Raw genomic sequence first — 24,100 nt, 5'->3', positions numbered from 1 at the left:
ATATTTGCTTTTGTTTTTGAGAGAGGTCAGTGAATCCTAGTAGGGCTGAAATTAATGGGTTAGTTGGATAAGAATGACTAGACGACTCACTAAAAGAAAAAAAAAACAGAGGAAAAAAATCCCTGCAAAGATAGCTGCAGGCCTTCACACACAAGCAAACACATTCAGCCTACAAAACACTATAGAACGCATACGGTCTCTTTTCACATTATCACGTAGTCAACAAATATTTGCACTCTTTCTAAAAATATGCAGTTGCTAACAAATAGCTGCACATCCCAGTTTGTACCATTTAGACAAACACCCAGCAGGGTCAGGCGTAAAGGAGGGATGGTTTGAGGGAGGGTGGATACAAACAACCAGGTTAAAAGGGAAAATCTAAAATCTGCAATATCATCTCCTGCAGGCAGCAGGAAGAGAAAATCTGGTGCCATGACGTTAAGGGTCTCATCTTTACCATGGGCTCAACTTAGCATATACACGCTTATTACTTAGGCTTTGTGATCCATCTTTAATATGGCAATACACTTAGTTGAAAAATGTCTTTTTAAGGAAGGCAAACAGGGTAAAATAATCAGCAAAAAATCCCGTTACTAAGAAATTAATATGCAAGACTTCTATCAGCACATGCAGTTTTGTACTTTCTTCACTACTTTTAGTAACCAGAGAATATTTTTGAGTCAAAATGAAAAAGACAATTAAATCCTTAAATAATAATAATAATAATAATAATAATAATAATAATAATAATAATAATAATAATAATAATAATAATAATAATAATATCACTTGAATTTTACACATGAGCATGTTACTTGTAAATGTGATTTAGTCATCAAGCACTTTGTACATTTCCTTCTTCTTTTTAACTAATATAAGTTTAGAGGTGTACAAATTACAAAATGCATCTGAACAACTGCAGCGATTAGAAAACTGTATCGGGGAGTGAATAAAGTTAACTGTGGAGGTGATCTAAAAAAAGAAACACCTGATGTGAAGCACAATCAGGGGAGAGGGAGAACGAAGAAGAAAAAGACTTGTTGAGAAGAATGTAATTAGCCCAAGCTTGGAGATTTGTTTGAGTCGGGTAATTACCCCTCTAATCATCAGGTTGTTGGTTAGAATAGGTGATTGGGTGAAAAGAGTGACAAGAAAGGAAAAAAAAAATGTCTTAAAAAGCAAGGGACAAGGAGATGTGTTTGTGCTGTAAACCAAAGTGAGACAATAAAAATAAGCTATATGGTGATTTGTACAACTAGAAAAACTTTGAAACCAACCAGAATTAAAATTAAATTTAAAATAAGAAATACTGAATGATTGAAACTATATGTATTTCAGCTCACAGTAGGATTGGATGGACTACAGTTATTCCTAATGTTTGATCTGATGGTATTTAAGTTTTGTTTGTAAGTACAATTAGCTCAAATGGCTTCAAAATAAAATATTCCTTACCTTTACGATCTACCTTGAACCATATATTCTACTAAATAGTCCTAATACAGTATGTGAAATTCATATTACAGTTAAATAAAACTAAATAAAATGTGTGTGATAAGGCATATACGCTTTAAAGTGATCAACGATCTTTATTTATGAATAATTACCCGAGCACATCAACTTCATAGTCTCTCTGCAATTATTGGTTTGTTTTATGAGATATGATTGCATTTGTGGCAGCAAACACAAACATGAAACCAATAAAAGCAATCACAGATGAATCATTTTCAGTAAATAGCCCTATAGTTGGTGCCTGACAAATGGTTCTGAACCACAGGAAAAACACAGAAAGGCTTGAGTTAATGGCATATAATGGGATGTACTTGAAAAGCAGCCAATGACCGAGTTTGCCCCCAATTACTGACATTATTTCAAACAGTTCAATTGTCCCTCATGACTCTCAATGTGACAATGTCTTCCCTTCTCTCCACTGCTCGTTTTGGCTCAATATGGGCAAATTTATGCATTTTATTTTTAATTTTATTTTCCAGAATGTTTTTGCTGTTATACGAGATGCACCAGGTCTGTACTTTACAAACTATTCTATTTAGTATTAATTTATGATTTATGATGTGAAAAGGAGTCACTCCCTTTTAAGTGAAGGATTAAACAGGATTTCCTTTTCATAATTCAAAACCTGACATATTCAAGTGAGCTGAAAAGACCAACACCTGTCCAGCATAAAAGCGCAGGAATACCCGAAACACATGACATTTAAAGTGCAAACTCAACCAATGGACATCTCCACGCGCAAGCATGAGCACCGCCTCTGAAAATATCAGTTCTGGCAAAATGCACACTCACACTCACAAACTAATAATTCAAAAAAAGGATTTGATCATAGATTCTGTGGAAACCTGGATCAATATTACCACTGAAAATATCTACCACGATTCCTAATTTCAGGGCTGAAAACTAAACAAATACATCTGCCTCAAGAAAGAGGAGAACAAACCACTTGCACAAACACAAACAGACTCAACGGAGATAATAGACAGGGCAGCTACACGAGGCCAGTTAAAGCTGGAGGATTGCCTGGATCAAAAAAGCTGGCAGCTGACAAATGGCCAATAAAAAACATTTACAAACTGGAGTAAAATGCATATTTCAGTGTAGTGAGTGGCCTGTGAGGGAATCCAAAAAGATCCTCAAGCCCCTCATTCCTACAGTAGTTTCTGAGTATAAAAAATATAATAACTTCAGTCATCCCATGGTGATCAATGCCTTTTTAGTGAAGTCTGAGAAAAATGCATTTCCAGCCCATTCAGAATAGGAAAATATTGACCAGAGATTGACAACATCAATGAGCAATTGATACGTAGCTTTAACATGGTGGCTATGAGACTTGTAGTTTTTATTTATTTATTTATTTATTTTTATTTTAAACTTTGATTATGTTAAAGTAATATTAAATACACACAAAAGTATACATATGAGGACAGTACAGGCTGGTGAAAGTTCTGCCTGGATGAACAGCCGCAGCAGGCCTGGTTCTTTCTGTTGCCTCAAACCTTATTGTTGCTATTTTGGTTTTCAGTCACATAACGTGGTGTTAAGAGCTAAATAGATCCATATATTTTTGTAAAGGCAGGCTAAAAACAATACAGCATGGTCAAATAAATCAAAAATGATATTAGCTTTAATATCTTCAGTAATGCCTGAAAAAAGAAATACTTTTTTAAAGTCATTTTTATCTATCTGACTAACATTCATAAATGGCAATCTGCCATTATTATCACTGTCATTTGCATATACATGCTCCGAAGGGAGAGCTTGCACTGTAGCAACAGTAACTAAGGGAGGTGGGATTTAGAAACCTGTCAAAAAAAAAAGCAAAACACAAGAGAACAAAAAAAAATCTGACAGTCATAAACTACACATATTCATATTTGCTATCAAAACTCATACAAATGCAGACCGACATAGAGTTAATATTCTCCCCAATAAAACTGAAACCTCTTGTTTTAGAGCCATACTTCAATCGTTCTTAACCCCTTCTTTACGCAAACACAGGGACACCCTCACACAAACACTCCTCTCTCATTGCTCCATGCCGCCCGCTGTGAAGAGGGCTATCTCACCCTGTATCTGCATGTGTAAGGGGTTGTCCTGGTGTGTCAGTAATGACAATGTCCCAGTGCTCCTCTCTGCCAATTAGCCCAGCCGTAATTACACAGACACATATGGAGCTGTCAATCACCCGGCTCCTCCACACAGGAACTCACCCACCCAGAGGAGAGAGCGAGCGACACAGAGAGACAGTAAAAAATGGAGAGCGAATGAGTTTCCAGCAGCTTCCTCTATGGTACTCCAAACGACCGCACACTGTGTCAATAAGTAGCATGAGCAGGGTTCGGTTCAATTACTCTGACTGTGCGGCAATCCCACAGTTTGCACGAAAAATGCCATGAAACTATGTCAGGGTCACGCTTTATCAACGATTTTTTTTTTTTCTTCATTATGAGGAGTTGTTTACGATTGTTCATTTAGTGCCACTGCATTATTTAAGTGATACAAGACCCACTGCTGAATTAGTTCCAGAAAATGAGTTGAGTGACCTGGCATTAAACTTTGATCAGGATTAATTATTTAACCATAACGTAATTTAAAAGATAAAAAGTATCTGTAAAATAATAAGACTAATATGAATCAAACTGGCAACATTTACAGAACAAATTAAACCCGTAGGTTGTTTCCCCCTTCGGTGCCTTTGAGTAAACTTCATTATTAGCTAAAACGTACGTGGCACAACTTATGTGTGATGTGCGTAACGTTTGTTGTCTCAGTTGGATCCAGTTTTCTTCCACATCACATCTAAAGGACAAAACCTAAGATGGCCACAATGAAAAATTCAAGGTTTTAAAATGTTATTTCAGACAGCATCTTATATCATCACCATTGTCACTTACAGCTACACGTAGTTCATGATAAAATCACATCACTGCTGTGGAACATGTGCAAACCCAATCGTGCTGTTGTAAATACTTGCCAGATGAATTAATGACTATTTATTACTCAGAATAAATAAATAAATTGCATCTGCTCAATCTGAAGCAATATTTGCCAAAACTTCCAATGTCTCTTTAATAACTTAGGAAAATACAGTTTGACAGAAACTGATTCATTTGTAAAATTACAGGTTAAAACTTTGTTGTACACTCATTTAACAAAATTTTAAAACCATCTGTGATGTTTCACTGAGCTAAACAGGAGATAATTGTACTTTTTAACAAGTTCAATTAAAATTTTGTTAAATAATCATGCATCTATATTTATTATGGTGATTACCGCACAAATATTGTCATACTTGGCATTTGTTTTTCTTCTTTTTTGTTAGCTTTAACATTTGTCTGTTTTAGTGTGGCCTAAAGTAGAGAATAATCTAGTTTAAAAGTTATACACAGTATTTCAGCTTATACCCATTTTATTCTATTCTTAAAGTATAAGTAGCACATTAAAAAAACAATCTAAAAGGTTCATGTTTCAATAAATAATATTGTAAACAAACTACTTAAATCTACATTATCCCTCTGTCCACTGGCATTAATTAATTACTGCTTTCAGCTTTGTAAATAAACGAATTCAAGTCCCACTTAATGGGAGCTTGATTTCCCTCGAGTATTTCTAACAGAACAAAACCAATAAAAGTTTTCTAATGAGGAAGATAACATCTTCACCCAAGCTGTTTGTCAGGCTTTTAAGTGCTGCATGTTGTTTACATTAGTCTGTGTCGTCATAATTTCTATCCATTAAGGTGCTAGTTATCTGGCAATGACAACAAGCTGACCCACAACATAAGTTGTAAGAGAAAAAAAAGAAGTGCATTTTTGAATTAATTAGTGTGACAAGATGTGCATTATACTGTCAGCTACATGCTCTCAGTAGCCAAGCAGAACAGAAGAGGGCAGATAAAGGCAATAATACAAACCAGAACAATAATAATATTAATGAACACTTTTATTTAACTGCATCTTCTATAACAAAATTAGAAAGGAAACAGAGAATGACAGAATATAAATGAAATTGCAGGAGTAGGTCCATGAGTTCTAGTAATCCAGATAGGAGGAGAAAACAAAAGACGACACATGGGAATGAATACGAAGAAATGAGGAGGAGAAGGAGGGTAAAGAGGAGGTCCAGAGTCCCAGCAGCAAGTCTTACCTCTGGGACGTCTTCTTGTACTTCCGCCTGCCAGAGAAAACAAACATGAGGGAAGTGAGGCATTGGATAAACGGGACAAAAATCAGGGGTCGTGCAAAAAACACTTCTATTCATCAACACTAAAAACATGCTAGAGATTTAAGAAAAGCTGGCATGGTCATGTGTGTAATAGTCATATTAACACTTTTAATTAAAAAAAAATAATGTGACTGCAAATTTTTGCAATCAGATCAGCAGGTGTGGGATTTAAAATTCAAATTCAAATAATTTGAATTCAAATAACCTATGAACACACACATACACACAACATGCCACCCTTTGACATCCAAAGGACATAACCTTATCGCATTCACACACTGGGAAACCTACACTGTCACATTAACACAACCAGAGCACTGTCATTTACCCTAACATTCATGAAGAGATAACAGCATGGCCCTAAAAGCCAATACATACATCTCCACACACACTCATGACACCAAAGTGAGGAGAGCAATGAGCTAGAGACTGAAGAGCTGGACCCACCGCTGTTCGGCGGGCTGCGGACGAGGATTTAAATTCAAGTCAGGTAGAATTCGCAGCACTTAACTTGATTTGTTTCTCAGTCGTTTTCTTTCAGTATCAGCCCTTCAGAGCTCAGCATAAAACTGCAAGCTAAGGAGGTTATCCCCCCATAGAGAAATGTTAAAAGCTTCCCCGTTGTGAAAAAGAAGAGGAAATCAATCTTCTGTGGTCCATCAGGCAATTAAAATTAAAGCTAAATGAAGTGTCACAGTCAGATGCTTGTGTGATAGTAAAAAACTCTCTAAAGAAATCTTAAAATGATGAAAGACAAGAGAGAAGGACTTTTAAGATGAAGATGTAACTAACAAAATAACTAGAAGGTCATGGTAAAACAGAGGGATTAATATTTTCATCATTGCTCTCCTGTTGTAATCTCTGTCTCTTCTTTAGTCCCTCACTCCAGTTTCCAGGTCATTAAGACAGACATTTTTCTTTCTGGATGCAAGGTCCTCAGCATAGAGGGGTCATTGGTTAAGATGAGTCAGAAAATTCCAGGAAATATTGTAATTACTGACTAAAGATGAATAAATTATAGGGAAAATGTAACCTTGAACCTAATTATATGGGGTTGTTGAAAGGCCGGCTGGAGGGTTGACATTGATTTACTGTTTTGGGGCTTAGGTGGCAACAATATTCAGATCTTTTAATTTAGCAGAAGTGCTAGTACAACCAAATAACCCTACACTTAATAAAGGTCCCACACTGACACTATTACTGTGATAAAAAAAAATATTGCAGTCCAATTGTGGTTAGGAAGGATGGGCGCATACATTTGTCAATGTAGTTACTTTTATCTGCATTGCATGAAAAGGGACATATTATTTTCCATTTCATCTGTTTCATTCGTGTTTAATTTCTGGCCAAACTGTCCAAGAATAAAACAACTAAATAAAAGCTAATAATAAATGACTGAATCCTTTGATGATCATCATCTTGATTATTCTGTGTTTTGGTTTCTAACTCTTAATTGACAGACATGCAATTTCAATTTAAAAAAAAAAAATCAAAGAGACATCTTGACTGAATGAGTCATAGTTTGCTATTGATTTACCGTCATAAGTAATTCCCTGAAAGAAAAGATCATCTTCGCTGTAATTTGAGTGCCAGATAACATTTTGAACACATCTTGTCAATCATTTATTATAAGTAGGTTTGCTCAGCTTTTATTGTCTACTATCAACACATGAACTATATATATTCCATACAATCATATACGCAATAAATATTATCTGCTATTCATTCATGTATGTGTTGTTGTGTGTTTATCATGCTACCATGGCAAAGAAAATACATTTTATCAAGTTTGTGTTTAAACTTTGGACCTCAGATTAATCTCAGGTGAGTGTTGAGGATTTTTGTTTTTATTATTTTAGAGTTATTGCTTCATTAATAATAGTCAGTAAAGCAGTCAGTGGTCCAACTGAATTCTTTTTGGGGACAAGTCATCATAGTCTTTCCCTTAATCAATATCTCTGTTATAATTAAATAATGATGCAATGATTCCCATTAGGGAAAGCAATTGAGTTTGTCAAATGGATCTAAAATAATTAAAAATTGACTGAAATCTATTTGTTGAAGCAAGAGAAACTCTTTGTCATGGCAAGTTTTTAAAATGCAACAAACACATTTTTCATGCCGTGCACAGAGAGTTACACTGGGTTTTCGCCTGTATCTTTAAAAGTCAGGCAGCAAGAAAACTTTCCAAAGTAACTGTTCTACAGCTCTTATCAGAGGATGATTGGTGTTCACTGTCCTACAGGCTGTGTTGCGATGGCAACATAAATCCCACAGCTGCCAAACAAATCAAACACAAACACGTATTCAATCTCTACAATCTACATATCACCCTCAGAGTGAAACTTTCCTCAATCTCAACACCCATACGCTCTACATAACAATAATCTGTGCGTCCCTATTAAACACACATCACTGTGTGAAGTGTCAACATGTGCAGATGCTTCCTCTCTTTAAACAGACACTCTTTTTGAAATTAAAAGGCTAATATGATCTCTGGCATGCAATCAGAGCCTTTTGATAGAGGGAAAAAATATGGGCTCTCATTACATTCATCTGACTCACGATCCATCAATTATCCAGAAAGACAGATGGTTATGATGGTGACCAAATTGAAGAGACAATGAAATCATCCGAGGAAACTAAACGTGGCAGAGGATGACGACAGAGGAACCTACACGCTGGGTTTTTCACACGACACAGATGAACAATCAATCCTAGAATGAATGAAATACTACATTATAAAACATCAACACACAACAAAAGACTAATATGAAGGAATAAGACAGAAAATTCATCAACAGCTCTGTTGATGTCCATTCACTCAGCCATCATCTGTGATAAATAAGCAAAATGTACTTCATTTAAACCTGCGGCAGTAACATCAAGGGTTTCCTTTCATAAGTCAACCTTCCCAGCAACAGAGTCATTTCTGCCCCCTGCTGAGTAAGAATGATGAAATCAGAAAATGGATAATAGGAAAATTCACACCTCAGCTAACATGTAAAGTGTGTCGGGCTCTTTTCGTGGGGAGAAAGGCCATAAAGGTGTTGATTGGTTGGTTGATGTGACTAAGTAATACCTTAGTGCTTAAAAAGTGTGTGAACCATCTGGAATTTTATATATCTCTGTATAAATTCGACCAATGTGATAATTTACACACGCCATAAGAGTAGATAAAGAAAAAATAAAGTGATAAGAAAATAATTAACTTTAAATGTTTTACTGAGAAGATGTGCCTAATTGCAAAAGTAAAAGACAAAACTTTGCTTTCAGAATTTGGTGTGAACTTATTCAACCATTTTAAGTGGCGACCAAACATCTCGGCTGACAACTTCATCAGTCCTGCGCAAAAACTTTATTATAACCCAATTACGTGTACAAAACAGTCTAATCTGTGACACGCCAGTGTTTTTTTTTTTTACAATTACTGCTTGCTTCAGCTCCTTCTATTAATTTGATCTTACAGCACATTTACTTTATTCTTCTTCAGTCACTTATTCACAGATTCACTGTCTTTGTCTTGGAAAAACTACTTTTATCTTACGATTCAGTTCCCATACAGATGTCTAGACTGTTTCTTTTTTTTAGAATTCACTAGTATAATTCATAATTAATTTATCTATAGATGATAGCAACTGGTCATGGTTCAGGAGGCCCAAACCATGGTACAGTCACCATTCATCGCCCACCACCGAAGGCAAAAGGGCTATAATGTTTCTGCCAGTGCCGGTGTGTGTGGGTGTGTTTGTGGCGTTGGCAAAATATCTTATGAACCACTGAACAGATTTTATTGAAACTTAGAGAAAGCAATCACTGGATAGTAATCTTGAAGTGATTAACTTTTGGAATCAGTCTGATTCAAAATGGCCGTCACAGCTAAGTGAGCTTGGCAAGCATAAAAATAGCTATAAGTAGCTATAATAAGTTTACAAATATTGAGGTAAGATTTGGTGTGGTTGTAGCTGAGAGTGTTTCCCAAGACGTGCTTTGAGCACTAATTCATGACTTGAAATTGGTTTTTAAAACTTTGCCATTAACTACTGTATTCAACTCTGTCTGTCTGTTAGTAAAATATCTCATAAACCAGAAGACAGACTGTAATGAAGCTTTAAGAAAGTTTTCACTGGAGGTACATCTACAACTGATTAACATTTGCAGCCAACCAAATTCAAGATGGCGGCTAAAGACAACTAATCTTGGGAAACACACAAATCGCTCAATTTTTACAAACACTGAGCTCAAATTTGGTGTGGTAGTAGCTGAGCATTAGCTACAACACAAACTTGCCCACTACAGATTACACAAGATCTTTGCTTAAAACTTTTGCACTGACTGATGCCATCAACTCTGTTTGTCTGTTTACTAAATATTTCATGAACTTTTGGATTCACCCCAAACTAAGATGGTTGCCACAGCATTGGATTCCTTCAAGAAATGTTAAGCCTTTAATTCACAAATTCAACAATGTTATTTCCTAAAACACTGTGTTTTCCTATTTCTTCTGACAATAGTTCACTTTAAAACCTAACAGCAATATTCTGGTTTTATCAGTCCACAGTTGTATCCAACACCTTCCTCTTTAGCAAGCTGCATTCAGATAATGATATACTCTAGAATAAGCAGAGTTTTTAGAAATCACTGAGCTAAAAACACAAATTAAAGATGTAATCTTTAATATTTTTTGTGTAGTTTGTTTAATTGTGTTCAGTTCACCCACATTAAGGACTTGTGTGGAATTTGTATGATTTATTAGCTCTGTTTTAAGAGAAACATTTTAAAAAAATCTTCATGGTTCACAACAAAATATTTTTCAATGCAAAGTGTTCAATTTTTCTATTATCTAAAGAAATTGGCAAAAATGAGAAATGTGCTGTTCAAAGAGGGTTCAGTGTTGTTGGGAGAAGAAGAGGTGACATGAATGCATAGCCATATAAACATAAGGATAAAATCAAACAAATGCACAGATGAGGGTAATAAGGATAGCAACATTTAAAGTTTTACAAACACATCATCTCTGCTATACATGTCTTAACTTCCCTGTCGGTTACGCTTGAGTACCTCCAACATATCTAACATGTTCTTATCAGGTTTAGATCTTTAATTTTCTTATTAGTTATTTCTTTATCTAGCACATACAGACAGTCCCACTTAAGGCTTAACAAAATCAATATTAGACTGATTCTATCTATTGGTTCTATCTATTACACTGACAACAGTGCATCACTGGATATCAAAATAATGTAAATAAAGCACACAAATTTTTAGTTTAAACTATTGTCGAGAAAAGTAAAAGTGAATATACTCACAGTCCCCGGAGCCTGAGCCAAATCTTCTCGATCTGCTCCGGTTGAAGGTACTTCAAGGCAGTGCTTTCAAACTCCTCAATCTCTTTGGTGGGAGACTCCATATCAGACAGAATTCCAAATGACACGGCAGAGGATGAATTAAAAAGTTTAGAAGAATCAAAAAGTTAAATCCCTGTTAGGTGTGAGCAGAACGGAAGACCCTGCACAGAGGAGAAGAAGGCTGTGATGTGGTGAAACCAGGGTTGTTGCCGAGGTTTCCCTGCTCAGATTTGCAACCACAGCTGCAACAAACTGTCTGCCATCCTCCTCCTTTCTCTCTGAGAGAGTGTACGTGAAACTCAATAACTCTGAGTGCAGCTCAGTGCTGCGCTCGACCAGCTGTGACAGTCGTGAAACAGCCCAACTGCACCTCTTTCCTCTTTCTCTCTCTGGCTCTGCTATTTGCTCACTCCTCTCCTTGTGTGAGCACAGGGGTCCTGGAGCCGTGCCATGCTCTCCCAACAACCACGGGATGCAGATGGCAGGGCAGCGCAATCCGGGATTAACACTCGAGCTCTCCACGCAGAAAGGGGAGGGAGGAAAAGCAGCGCCAGTCAAAGAGAGGGAGGAGTCTGAGCGTTAATGAGAACCTACGTTCTGTTTCATCCAGTGGGTTGGGAGAGGGGGTGAATGAATGAGGATACAGAGGGACAAGAGGGCACGACCTTTGGGGAGGGGGATTGACTCGGGATTACCTAAACTAATTTTCTGATTAAAGATTTCAAATGCTAGAAACTTTTTTATATTTTAATCATTTTAAAGTAAACACCAACCATTTGCTGCTAACAGATTTAGTTTTATCTGTTTTTGTCTTACTCTAAAATGTAGATAATACTTTAGCCGAACAACATATTAAAAGCCATGCCAATAGGGGATTAAATTGAATGCAGACAGTGCAGTGACACAATTTGACAGAGATTACTTTGATCCTTTGATGAGCGCATTTGTGAGTCGTATATTTAACCCCGCCAAAACAAGCATTGTAGTACATAAAATTCAATTTTTGCTGTTTTTCTCTAACACACATCAGAGCATGCCCATGTCGTAGTATTTATTGTCTGCACACATGTAGATTTCTGGCTTAAAGCAAGTTTCATATTTAAGTTGGTTTTCTGAGAAAAGTATTCAAAGTGACACATATTTGTACACGTGTGTTAAAACCTCTATAATGACAGCTTAATCATTTGTGAACGAAGTGCATGACATTCTGCTTATTTTATTCTACTTCAGGACCAACTCTAGCATGTTTTTGCACATTTAGTTGGTTTTCTTTCACTCACAGCAAAAACACAATATGAAGCTGAATATGTTCTGAACAAACAAGTTTTTAAGCATCTTATTTATTGATCCCCCCCGTCAACCGGTCCACCTCATCTCATCCCTTTCCCCACTCCTCCAAGCCCCTACCTCACTCCCAGGTCTTTCAATTACTTGTTGTAGGATGTAGGGATAAAGCCGGGGCACCACCTCAAAGAGGCTCTTGCTTTCATGTGCTGAGATGTGTCCTCTGTGAGGACAGAGCAGCAGAGGGGTTTGCCTGAGTGCTGAGAGCCTGCAGATGTTCTCAAAGGTGCACTCATCCATGTCACTTTCTCTCTATCACTCCATTTACTTCCTCTTTATAGCTGCCTGTCTTGTACCCATTTTTTTTTTTTTTTACCAGTTAGTTTATCCCTTTCAGTAGAGGTATGCCGGCCCCGGGGGATTTCAGGACGGAGGCAGAGATGACAGGTCAGCTTTAGGGGAAAAGACAAAAAAACATCACATCTGACTTGCTTGCTGTGCACCGGGTTAGCATCTCATGTAACAAGTCATCTGTATGCGTAGGTGTGACAGTGAGAAAAGCCAATCCTGGTTAGAAATGTGTAAATCCAGAAAAAAGAGCTAACAAAATGTGAGCGAAGACAGTGGCAGAAAGTTTACAGTGGCGTAAATGAAGAGGCAGTGGTGCAAATGAAGATAAAAAAGTGATGCCTTCCTCTTAATAAGGGTCAGTTTTCTAATTAACTTCACGTCACTATCACAAGAAGCCAAAAAAAAAGAATAGAAAATATGGATTGTATGAACACTGAAATTGCAAGAAAAACAACCTGTCCAGCATTAAAATTTAATCTTATGAGTTATTATTCATTTTTTATATATTTGAATACCATTTTGTTACAACAGTCACCTTTTTTGTGTCAAAATGAGTTCTTTTGAAGCATTATTGTTCACAAGTGTGCATTATTACTAACTTGTATGTGTGTTTATATGATTGCCAGCTTATTCATGTAGTCTTTGAGTGTGGAAATAAAGCTTTGAAAGCGAAGTGACTACAAGCAGGAAATACGAGGCACAAAGAGAGAGCAGGGCTGCACACTCTGATAAGAATACCAATGCACCAGTGTAGCTTAACAGAGCAGGTAGTTTTGCTGTTCCATTTTGTTTAAAGTTCAACATTTTAAACCTAATGCAACAGCTAAACATTGTTATTATTATTATTATTACATGCCAGAAGACATGTCAGTCAATGGTGCTGTACAGGATTGGAAATGTCTAAATTACAAATTCAAACTGGTCTTGTTTTATAACAAAATTAAGAACCTAATTACCTAATAATCGTCTCACGGGCTCAATCCAGACAATGTTTTAGAACTGATATTGGGAACAAGGTTTTACTAACACTGGCGTTTAACTACACTGTATTAGCCGTGAGCTAACATACTCAGAAGGAAAGATAGTACAGCCTAATCTGTGAGAATTTTTCAATTTCAGCTGAGTGTGAGAGTCTTTCAACTCTACTGTCACCCTTTTCAAAGTGCTTCTTGTGTCTTTATCTCTGTCTCTGCGCTCATAATCTGCTTGTTTATCTCACAGTATGTGTCCTGTGGTTGACCCTGCTTTATATATCCAGACCTTTGTGAAAGACATTCCCACATGCTGTCCTTTTCACTACAAGCACAGCACGCAGGACCAGGAGCCCAGAACAGGGTGTTTTGTTTTAATCAACAAAATTAGTTTCTGAAGCTTATTGAACACCAGATGAAAGACTTTAAATATACTTGTAGACATGACAGGACCAATTTATGACAATAAGGGCTCAGTTTCATTGTTTCTGTGTGGTTTTAAATTTCACACAGTTTTTTTATCCATATTAAAATTACTAAAAGGGAAAAATGATCATATTTATAGCTACTGTTGTTTGCAGAAAAAAAAAAAAATTCTGTGATGTAAGAATTAGCAGGATCAAAATATAGCCCTGTTTAGAGAGATGTAGCCTTTAGACTTTGCCTCTAGGATCTCAGACAATCTTTTGATTAAACTGACAACTGCGGAGTGAAACGGCTTCTAAGGGGAAAAAAGGAGCTGAAGGAATGTGTTCATTTGAACCACTAAACTGAGAGAAAGTGCACCGTGCAACACTGTTGAGCATTCAATTAAACTTCAGAAATACACAAAGGCCTTTTTGATTGTTGCTTATTTTTATGCCAGCCTTCATTGTTCCCAAGTGATCTGACAGCAAAATTGAGAGTAAATAACAGAGCAAGGATTATATCTTCAAAGAGACACATCCAAAGCATACTGTGATGGAGAAGTGGGAATGGAAACACAATACCATTATTGCACATGAATGACAAACATATTATTCAGTTTTTAGACTGATGAACCAACAGAGGAGTTTAAACCTTTTGTGTTACCATTTGTGATGAAAAATTATTATTACAAGGTCACAAAAAGACTCCAATGAGTCAGTTCAAATGAAAATAAATTGTTTTATGAGTCTAAAAGAAGGACCTGCAGGAAATTACACTATGCATAGGTATTCCAGCCACTGTACTCAGGCTCTGTCAAAGCTCACACTCGAAATCAAGACATTAACAGCCGCAGCCATTTGGAGCTACATGAAAAATTCAAATCTCATTTAAATTTCCAGGCCGCTTGATAAGGATAGCTATGCATCAAAATAGCTAGCGCCTTTTGCAGTAATGACCACATTTTGCTGGAGATCATCTATCAAAAAGCACAATTCGCTCATCTATTCTTTACTTCTCTTTTTGTGTCAGAAATAGTGGTGATAAAAAGATGGGTGGGAGAAACGGGGCATTCGGCCATAAAGCTGCATGTCCAGAGTTATAGAGATCCTATTACTCTGTTCCCAAGACAGATCACAGCGGGTCAAAGGTGATTAAGTATATAAAGTGAAGACTGAGCTCAGAGGGGAAACAATCAGACTGGAGATTTATTTTCAAAGAAATAAGCTTTTCCTTATACTCCTGTTTAAAAAAAGTCCAAAATTCTACTCCAACCAGACATGAGTGTTTGGAAAAATCACGATTTTCTTTTTTTCTTGGAGTTCTGCTGCAGGTATGTGGCAACCACAAGTGCGTAAATCAGGCCCTCAGCCCTCTGCTTCAGCAAAGAAAGAAACATAAACAATGACGCTGTGATATCTTGACAACTCAGCTGCCTATAATTTATATGCAGCAAATTTCATTGCACATGATTCAGAGATGATCATAAAATTTCAAGACGCTCAAGGCATTGAGGGTGAGTTTTTTATTTGAGTGATGATTGTAATTTCTCTTGAATATCTGATCTTTGGCACAGGATGTTGTAAGTTATGATAGACTTAAAACTGTACTTTTAAAGTTTTGACTCATATCTACTAGGATAACCATAGAAACAAAGTCTAGTTGTCTTCACTGTAACCTCGAAGATTTCAGGGACGAGAACTAAGCTTTCTAAGTATAATGGCTTACTTACTGGTCACCCATTGAAACCTCATTTCTGACTACACATTAAATGTATTTATACATCTTTCAACCTTATTTGGTTTGCTACACACTCAGTTATCCAATATGTTACCACTATCTTTCAACACAGAACAGGTAGAGCTGTTCTTTAAGCTCATTAGTCAGATACCTACAGCTTCTGGAAGGAGGACTTTAGCAGGAGCCATTTGGAAAGCAATCAAAGGCTAAATACAGAAAACACAAGCCAAATAAAGACTTGATCCAACCAAAACAGGTATAAATACCTCCAGACTTGGGTGTTCCACTTATTTTCTCAGTACAGAATGTGTCATTGTCTTTATCAAGTTTATCAAGTGATATTTATTCTTTGTGCTTGGAATCACTTTACTGCTTAACCCCTTTGTTGTTGTTTTTAATTAATGAAATTATGTAAGATATGAGCAAAGTTATTTTAATCTGTTTAAAATTTTCAAAAGCAGAAGCCTTATATGACAAATTGTTACAGTCATTCCCTGCAGCACAGACCACATCCCATTAATTTGCTTAAAGTAAAAAAAAAATTTCCCCCTTCACCCTTATGTCTACATTAAGCACAGCTCTGTGGTGATATAACCAGTATCTGATGTCACTGACATGTACAGCAATTTTTAAGCTGATATTTTGTGCAGCATTTAAATAAAACGACTTTTACATCCTAAATAAGCTGAATTTTACAGTAAAATATAACAGATATAATTTACATACTCATGGACAAGGTAAATTTTATTATTCTAACAAAGAAATAACCTCTCTGGATGAGATTCTTTTAAGAAAACATATCAGGATGTTTGGATTTTTCCATTCCCTTCAGTCATAAATGACAGGATTAATCTAACTTGGGCTGCTAGTTAAAGCACCAAAGGCTGTTAGCCTCTCCTGAACTGTCTGAATGTTTTGTTTACAGTCCAGCTCTTTCTCCCATGACTAATCTACCATGTAACACACTGGCATAATGCCTGCCTAGTGGCCAGTTTGGCTGGCATCAAACAAAGCCTGGAGAGCTGCCTTGCACTCTGCCATTTTTTAACATCAGAGCCAGAGAGGACCGAGCCTTTTAGGGCCGAGGTCTAAAAGCTGAACTTTTATAAATCGGCTGTGTGAAAACATGAACTCTTGTTTTAGATAATGTTAGTTCATGAAAAGATGTTTTGGAATTAAACCATTTTAAACAAAAGTCGAAACTCCAAGAGCACCACATAAACAGGTACTAATGAACTCAAAGTAACCAAAATATTCTGTCCCCAACTACTGTGCATGCCTTCCAGTAACTGCTCTCATCCTATTACTATATTAATCCAACAATAGGATCTGTTTAAAGCAGTGGCAGAGCCTGCAAGGAGAGGAGTACTTATGTCGCGGGTGAGTGGATTGAAATTCATGTAGCATATTTGAAAGCTGGTATGTGAGTAAAGTGTATAGACTATAATAGAATGAGGTCAGGAAATATGATGTAATGTGTTGGACAGGTTTTTAAAAAATCGCCCTACTGTTTGCTTAGAATATCTTTACCGACAAAGAAAACTGGCCACGATAAACACATTTCAACCCTGCCTCAGTAATTTTATATAACGATTGCATGCAATATTTAATCTTAGTTTTATATTTGTACAGGCTACTTATTTTCTGAAACCAAAACAGAAAAAATTATTTACCATTCCATCCATCACTGGTGCTTAATTTTAGAACAACTCTTGAAAGAACCAGTAATCCCTTCAATCAATAATTAAAAAGTGAAAGGTGTAAGTTAATAACATAATCTTGGATTTTAGAAAACTCTTGTCAGATCACCCTGTTGTCCACAATTATATTGATAACAGAGACCAAAAGGTGCATCTATAAATATTTGGCATCACATGCCATACAGCCGCTCTTTAACATCATAACTGCGAGGTTATCTCTTAATCATTTAGATCAATAGTTCTGCCATTTCCCTGTGTGCTTCCAGTCACTCTGACCAGCGGAGTCTCATTAGTGGGCTACTGAGGCTATGATGGAGCTTGTTGCTTCACGGGGGATGTCGGTGGGGGTCTGCGAAACCGCTGCCGCAGCCAAATGAGGGGTCAGCTTCAGAGACAGTGGGCTGCCACATTGGAGACAGCCGCCTTAATCAACTGCAAAGTGCACAGCAGCACACAGCATCCAATTAACCATCAGATAAATCTCACAGCTGACCACAGATGAGTTTGAGCTAAAAGGCTGAACGGCTGGATTTCACTGAGTCCACGGTGAGTCTGGTGATTGCATGCCTGTTTGCGTGATGTTTGAGCTATCACAAAAACGCTGAAAAACAAGGTGTTTTTTTAGACTGTTTGTCATGTTGTAATCATATTGCTTCTGTTGCTGTCAACTTACTGTTTTGTCAAAAAAATAAAAATAAAAAAATACAAAGCTCACCAATTAAAATTACTGAAAAATTTAGATTTTTTTCTTGTAGGGGATTGTAAAATTTCTACAACTTGCTGCATCCCTTTTTTTTTCTTTTACATTTTACTTTCTAGTTGTGTCTCTGACGGCCTTTTAGGAATGATTTAAAAATAAAACCTATAAGAACCCACCCCCCACAAAAAAAGACAGACTTTTTAACAAGGTCTGGCAATCTGCTATGATGTAAAAACCACAAAAATATGTTTCTCTTTACCTCATTAGTAAAAGTTAATTCAAATCATGTTGATGGTGCAAATGCTGTTTTCATAAAACAATAAATCATTGTTATGTTAAACATAGGTTTCCTACCAACACTGAATCTGAATAAATCAGTAATTAGGCTGAAATACAAAGCAATTTGTTTTTAATTCGAACAGTGCTTTTAAATTGAAACTTAATCAACTTCTACAACCCTTTCATTCTCCTTTCTTTCAAATAAAATCATGCACTTTATAGTTTATCCAAGCCGGTGTTCTGATTAATGAACTGAGCTCTATAAAAGACAACCGCTGATCAGAATGATGACGCACATATTCCTGATCACAAAATTAACATTTCTAAGGACTGTCAGATTTATCAACAGAAGCAAATAAACTGCCCCACTCGACAGCCCTAAAAGGAGAACATTTAAATAACATTTCAATTACAGCTTGTTTACAGCAGCAAATATAATGATTGCAATTGCAACTTATCAGTTGTGACTACAGCAATAACCATCAACGTTAACAAGGTTTTATAGGTTAGCTCTCCCACCTGCTTCCAAAAGCCACTCTGGCCTATAAGGTTTGGACACAGCTTCCATGAATGAGCTGCAGACTGATTTAATGAGATGAATTAATATCGGTCACATCATCGGTCAATGGTATTAATTTTACGGCTCAAATAAAACATCACAGGTTTTACCTTCTGCATGATAGCACACTATAACCCATCCAGCTGCTAGCTAGCATTTTAAAATGCACAAGAAATCCTTAATGAGCAAAATCAGCAGCCTGACACCAACATCACAGATGAGTCAGCACGTGTTTGAACCATAATGGCTCAATATTGTATTTTGGTCCCTCGTTGGGTGACTAAGCGTGCACTGAGGTGTGCGCAAGCAGAAGCTGTGATCTTAAAACAATTTCAGCTGCAGATCTGAAGGATCGGGACGCCATTCAGCAGTGTTAAAAAAGGCTAAAATGATAAACAAGTAGCTTTATATTAAAAAATAACCAAAAACTTTCATTTATCTCTGTTTATGAAAGTCAGAGACTCAGCTTAGGTTTAATCCTGTTACAAATTATCGGATCATTCTCCATTCACCAATAAAACATATTTATAATTGACTAGAGGAGGTTGGGGAGGTGACAACATTGTTACGTCATTTCATGGATTACTGTTGGTTCCATGGTCATTTAATCACCCTCTATCATAATCTTACCATTTATCATTCAGTTGCAGATCCCTGTAACTCCCAATGGATTTATCCTCCATTAACCACAGTTAGTGTGGCTGAAGTCATCCCTGGCTTTACAGGGATTTTCCCCATAATAAAGTAGGGAAATATGAGCCTGTGGAGGAGTGTGATTAAGATTGCAAACCGTGTAATCACCCTTTTTCCATAAACAACGTTAAATTATAATAGTTATTTCATCAACACTTTTGCAGATTTGTTTTTTTTTATTCTGTGATATTAATAAATTTGAGGACATTTGTTGTGTTTTTTGATTTGTATTGTTTTTTTGCTCTTATTTCCTTGTTTTTATTCTGAGATTTTTTTTAGGCTTTCTTTGGTTTTATAGTTTTGTTTGTTCTTGTTTCAATGTTTGACATTCATCTCAGTCAGTTCTCTCACTCAGATAGCTTGCAGTTCTCCCCACATATGTGGTCCTAGTTTCTAATTTAATTTTTAAATGATTTTATGTCAGTTTTTTTAAACCTTGTGTTTAATTTGTTGTTGTTTGGACAATGCAGCAGCATCTTGGTTTTAACATGTTTGTTTTCATTATCTACCTGTCTCCTGCTACTCTGGGTCCACTAATCACAGAAATACATGGTTTGCTTCATGCAGTGGAGTTGTTCAGCCACTCTGATGAAGCTCAGTTTGTCATTGAAACAAAGTCATTGCCTTCAGAGACAAATGAGCTGTTTCCTCTGAGGAAGGTGCATTTAGCTCCTATACACTGTTTTTCTTTCAAATATGATGCTACAGCTTTTAAGTAAAGGAACAGATTGTGTCCTGTCACATGGAAAATCACTTTCTACTCCTCAACACACTACTCTGGAAAAAAAGAGTTGTGTTCTGAGAGGAGGCCAAGAGCAGCACAGTAATTTGAGATAGCATGGGGAAGTACTCAAAGGAAAGAGGGAAAAACAAATTAAGATGGAACGCCAACAAAGTATCCAGCCTACAAAAATAAAAATATACATAAAACAGCTATTGTCTATCCTGTACATAATCAAAACATTTTTTCAGTATTTACTGATAAATGCTCAGTTCTTGCAACTAGTGGCATTTATAGTGTTCTCCTGAGCAATCAAGGTTAATTGGACTCAAGTGTTAAAAGATAACATGGTTAGGCTATTGCTGGTCTGAAGCCACTGTTATCCAGGTGGAATCAATCATGACCAAGTCCCTGGAGGTGAGCCGAAATACACAGCTGCTACATCTGTGTGTGTGAGACTGAATCAAGAAAGCTAAATGTCAGACACAACACTATCTTCCCCTCTGGCAACAAGCAGTGATTCAGTATCAAACTTTATCCTCGAGCTCACTATAATATCAAAAATATACATGATAAAAACTACAGAACGGTGCCAAGGAGCACACACTGGCTCGTGTACTAGATTTGAAAAGGTATCAACAGAATGCAAATGACTCCACTGAGCGATAATGAGCTGGACACAGCTGTCAACGTCTCACTGCATCCAGATTCTGATCCTCTTCATGATAATTAGCAAATAACAAGCAGTAGCTATTCTTTTGTGTGTGTGTGTTTGGGGGGGCATGTGTGTGTATGTGGCATCATAGGTGGGACATGCTGACAGCAGCAAACCTGATGGCAGTTTTCTCTGTGGCATCTGGTTCATCTGAGGCAGGAAGGTCCTCGGCCAGAATCTCCTCAGGACTCCGTGGGTCATTCAGGGGTGCCTTCTGCTCTTTGCCTTTGATCCCCATCCCCGCTGTGATGGCATTCCACAAAGCACTCTGGGACTTTGAGCCTACAAGGGAACAAACAAAAAGAGCACATAGTGGTGTTATTTATACTGAGCATAGTCATGAATCATGCCGAAAACTGTTTGCCAAATACCACCAACTGTAGACACAGCTTCCAAAATCCCAGAGCAAAGGCAGGAAGAAGGTTCAGGGCCTTGCTAATGCTGCCCCCATGTGGATGAATGTTGTAAATGTTAACATGCGTTCACAAATAATTCACTTACTATACAGTGGATCAGAAGGTGAACTTTTTATGGAGAATTTATTAAGTTTTTTTTAGCCCACAAGCATCAAAATGCATGTGACAATCAGTTGATGTAAATGTATCATATGCTTAATTTTTAATGCCAGTATAATTTTTATACCCTTTGTAAGACTTTCATTTTAATGTTCTTTTACACGACTCTTAATGAGGTGGGCATAAATTTCTGAAGCTAATATTTCATTAATGCTGGGTAAAAGACCATTTAAAGCTTTGATCTGAATGGTGAATTGCTCTGAAATGAATAAATTTAGGGAACTGACTGTTAATGAAGTGAAACTAATAGAGTGCACATTATACTTACGTGCAAAACTGGCCGGGGGTCTGGAGGAGCTCTCTCCATCTTCATTTGCCACTAAAAAAAAAAAAAAAAAGAGTTAATGGTAGCATAAAATTTTAAATATAATACTACCAATTTGCTTAGCTTTTAATTGATTCATGTAAATAAGGAACTTTTTTATTTTGAAAACTACGTTTTTTAAATTTAAACTCCAGTTTTCATATGAAAAACAAGCACAGCATGAACACTTTGTAAATTCCTCTTAGGTATTACGAATAAACAAAATAGTTTTGGTGATTACTGTAACATTTATTCTATGTGATACAGAATCTTCAATGAGAGTCTCCATTTTCTGACAGAATACAGTTTGCATCTTATCTCCAACTTTTGTGTCTTTTAGTTGGACCAAAAGAAACACGTTGTTAATCTTAAAAAGAAAAATGGTAACAAAAACTCATTAATCGTTATACATTTCCTTCAAATATCGTGAAGAGTGAAAGAAATGACTGTGAAAACAGTAATTGTTGCTGTCTCTGCAAAGTTCTGACAGAAATACTGTATAAGAAACTGTTGAGCAATGTTCAGAACCAAAACAGCAAAGTTAAACCTAAGTGGACACTATAACAGCTAATTTTAAGCAATCCAAATTATTGATGACAACAACCATTAAAGTGACGTGGAGAGAGGAACATTTCTACATTTAAAAATGTGTTAAATAAGATTTGGGCTACAACATTAGAGGACCATTTTCATCCTCAGTTGGCTGCCAGAAAAACCTCTGCCAATAAGAGAACCAGCAATTCCCAACTGTCACAGTCATGAAATGCTGCAGAAATTGTTGGGATCAACAGACACTGGTCATTAGGTGCTGCACATCCCTGCACATATACCACAGTGGTGTTTGGTCCAATGTGATGTAAGTCTCCTTTTGGCCAAGTAAAGTTTTCTTCACGCATGAAAAAGCTGATAAAAATCGTTCGCTCTCAGTAAGTAGAGCCTCTGGAGTTTAATTTGTGTCACAGTGAGAATTTATAAAGTTATTAACAGGTCTGGATTCTCCACAGGGTCGTCTTGTCATACAGAGCCGGTTCAGAGAGCCTGGCAGGTGCAGCACTGCGAATTTATCTGTTTTCAACAAACCTATCTCTGTAAATGTTAGCTGAAGTCTGGCCACCTGGAAAGAAAATGAGGTTTGCACCTCTGAATGATGGCAGTAATGTTTTAAAAATGTCTACAGCACCTGAACCTTTTCTAAAGTCATTTCTTTTATTTCAGACATGGATTAGATGTAATCTGGGTTTTTGGTTGTTTATCAGTAATTTCATTCTTCTACAGACAGAACAACTCTTGAATAATACTCTAAGCCCTAAACAATGTGTTTAAATTTGAAGCCAGAATCCTTTATTAATGATTTATTTTGTTACCTTGGATATTTTGATTACTTATCAATAACTTGATAACTTTTATAACAAATGAAAGCACTGAGGGCCACATAATGAGTTTAAGAACTAACAAATGCCTGAACAACACAGCTTTAATAAATGGTATATTTACCTTTAATAAATCACAGATCACATCTGGTCTTTGTATTCATAAATACTGCTAAATTAAAAATAGCTTTTTCACCTATATTAGATCAGTTAACTAAGGTAAACAGAAACAAAGCTGTGCAATGTTGAAGAAATGCAGGAGCAAATAGCAACGAGCTTGTTGCAAGCCAAATTTGAACCCACCAGAACAAAAACTGTTAGTTCAATGTATTTTTTGATCGAACGCTTAAACAAGATTCCATTTTTTTTTTTTTTTTCATTCCATTCCATTCCATTCTTTTCCGCTTATCCGGGGTCGGGTCGCGGGGGCAGCAGCGTAAGCAGGGAGACCCAGACTTCCCTCTCCCCAGCCACTTGGGCCAGCTCCTCCGGGGGAATCCCAAGCAGCGGCTCTACTCTGAGTCCCTCCCGGATGACCGAGCTTCTCACCCTATCTCTAAGGGAGAGCCCAGACACCCTGCGGAGGAAACTCATTTCAGCCGCTTGTATTCGCGATCTCGTTCTTTCGGTCACTACCCAAAGCTCGTGA

The 24,100-nt window shown here is 36.8% G+C and overlaps 1 protein-coding gene across 3 annotated transcripts in view; it reads right to left on the bottom strand.

The window, feature by feature from the left end:
* The window catches only part of pde1cb (phosphodiesterase 1C, calmodulin-dependent b), a 77,065-nt gene that overhangs the window by 37,749 nt on the left and 15,216 nt on the right, over positions 1-24,100 (bottom strand). For 2 of the 3 annotated variants that reach the window (XM_017410934.2, XM_017410935.3), the window contains exons 2-3: positions 22,046-22,096; positions 21,319-21,484 (exon numbers count right to left, since the gene is read on the bottom strand). In XM_017410934.2, the coding sequence (XP_017266423.1) occupies positions 21,319-21,484; positions 22,046-22,096 (217 nt within the window). Of the gene's footprint in view, positions 1-5,658; positions 5,686-11,045; positions 11,575-21,318; positions 21,485-22,045; positions 22,097-24,100 lie in introns of those variants that run through there. The other variant, XM_017410936.3, reaches the window with a different exon arrangement.

This window comes from Kryptolebias marmoratus, linkage group LG20 (assembly GCF_001649575.2).
Source record: "Kryptolebias marmoratus isolate JLee-2015 linkage group LG20, ASM164957v2, whole genome shotgun sequence".
Lineage (NCBI taxonomy): Eukaryota > Metazoa > Chordata > Actinopteri > Cyprinodontiformes > Rivulidae > Kryptolebias > Kryptolebias marmoratus.
This window is presented reverse-complemented; position numbering and strand designations above follow the sequence as displayed.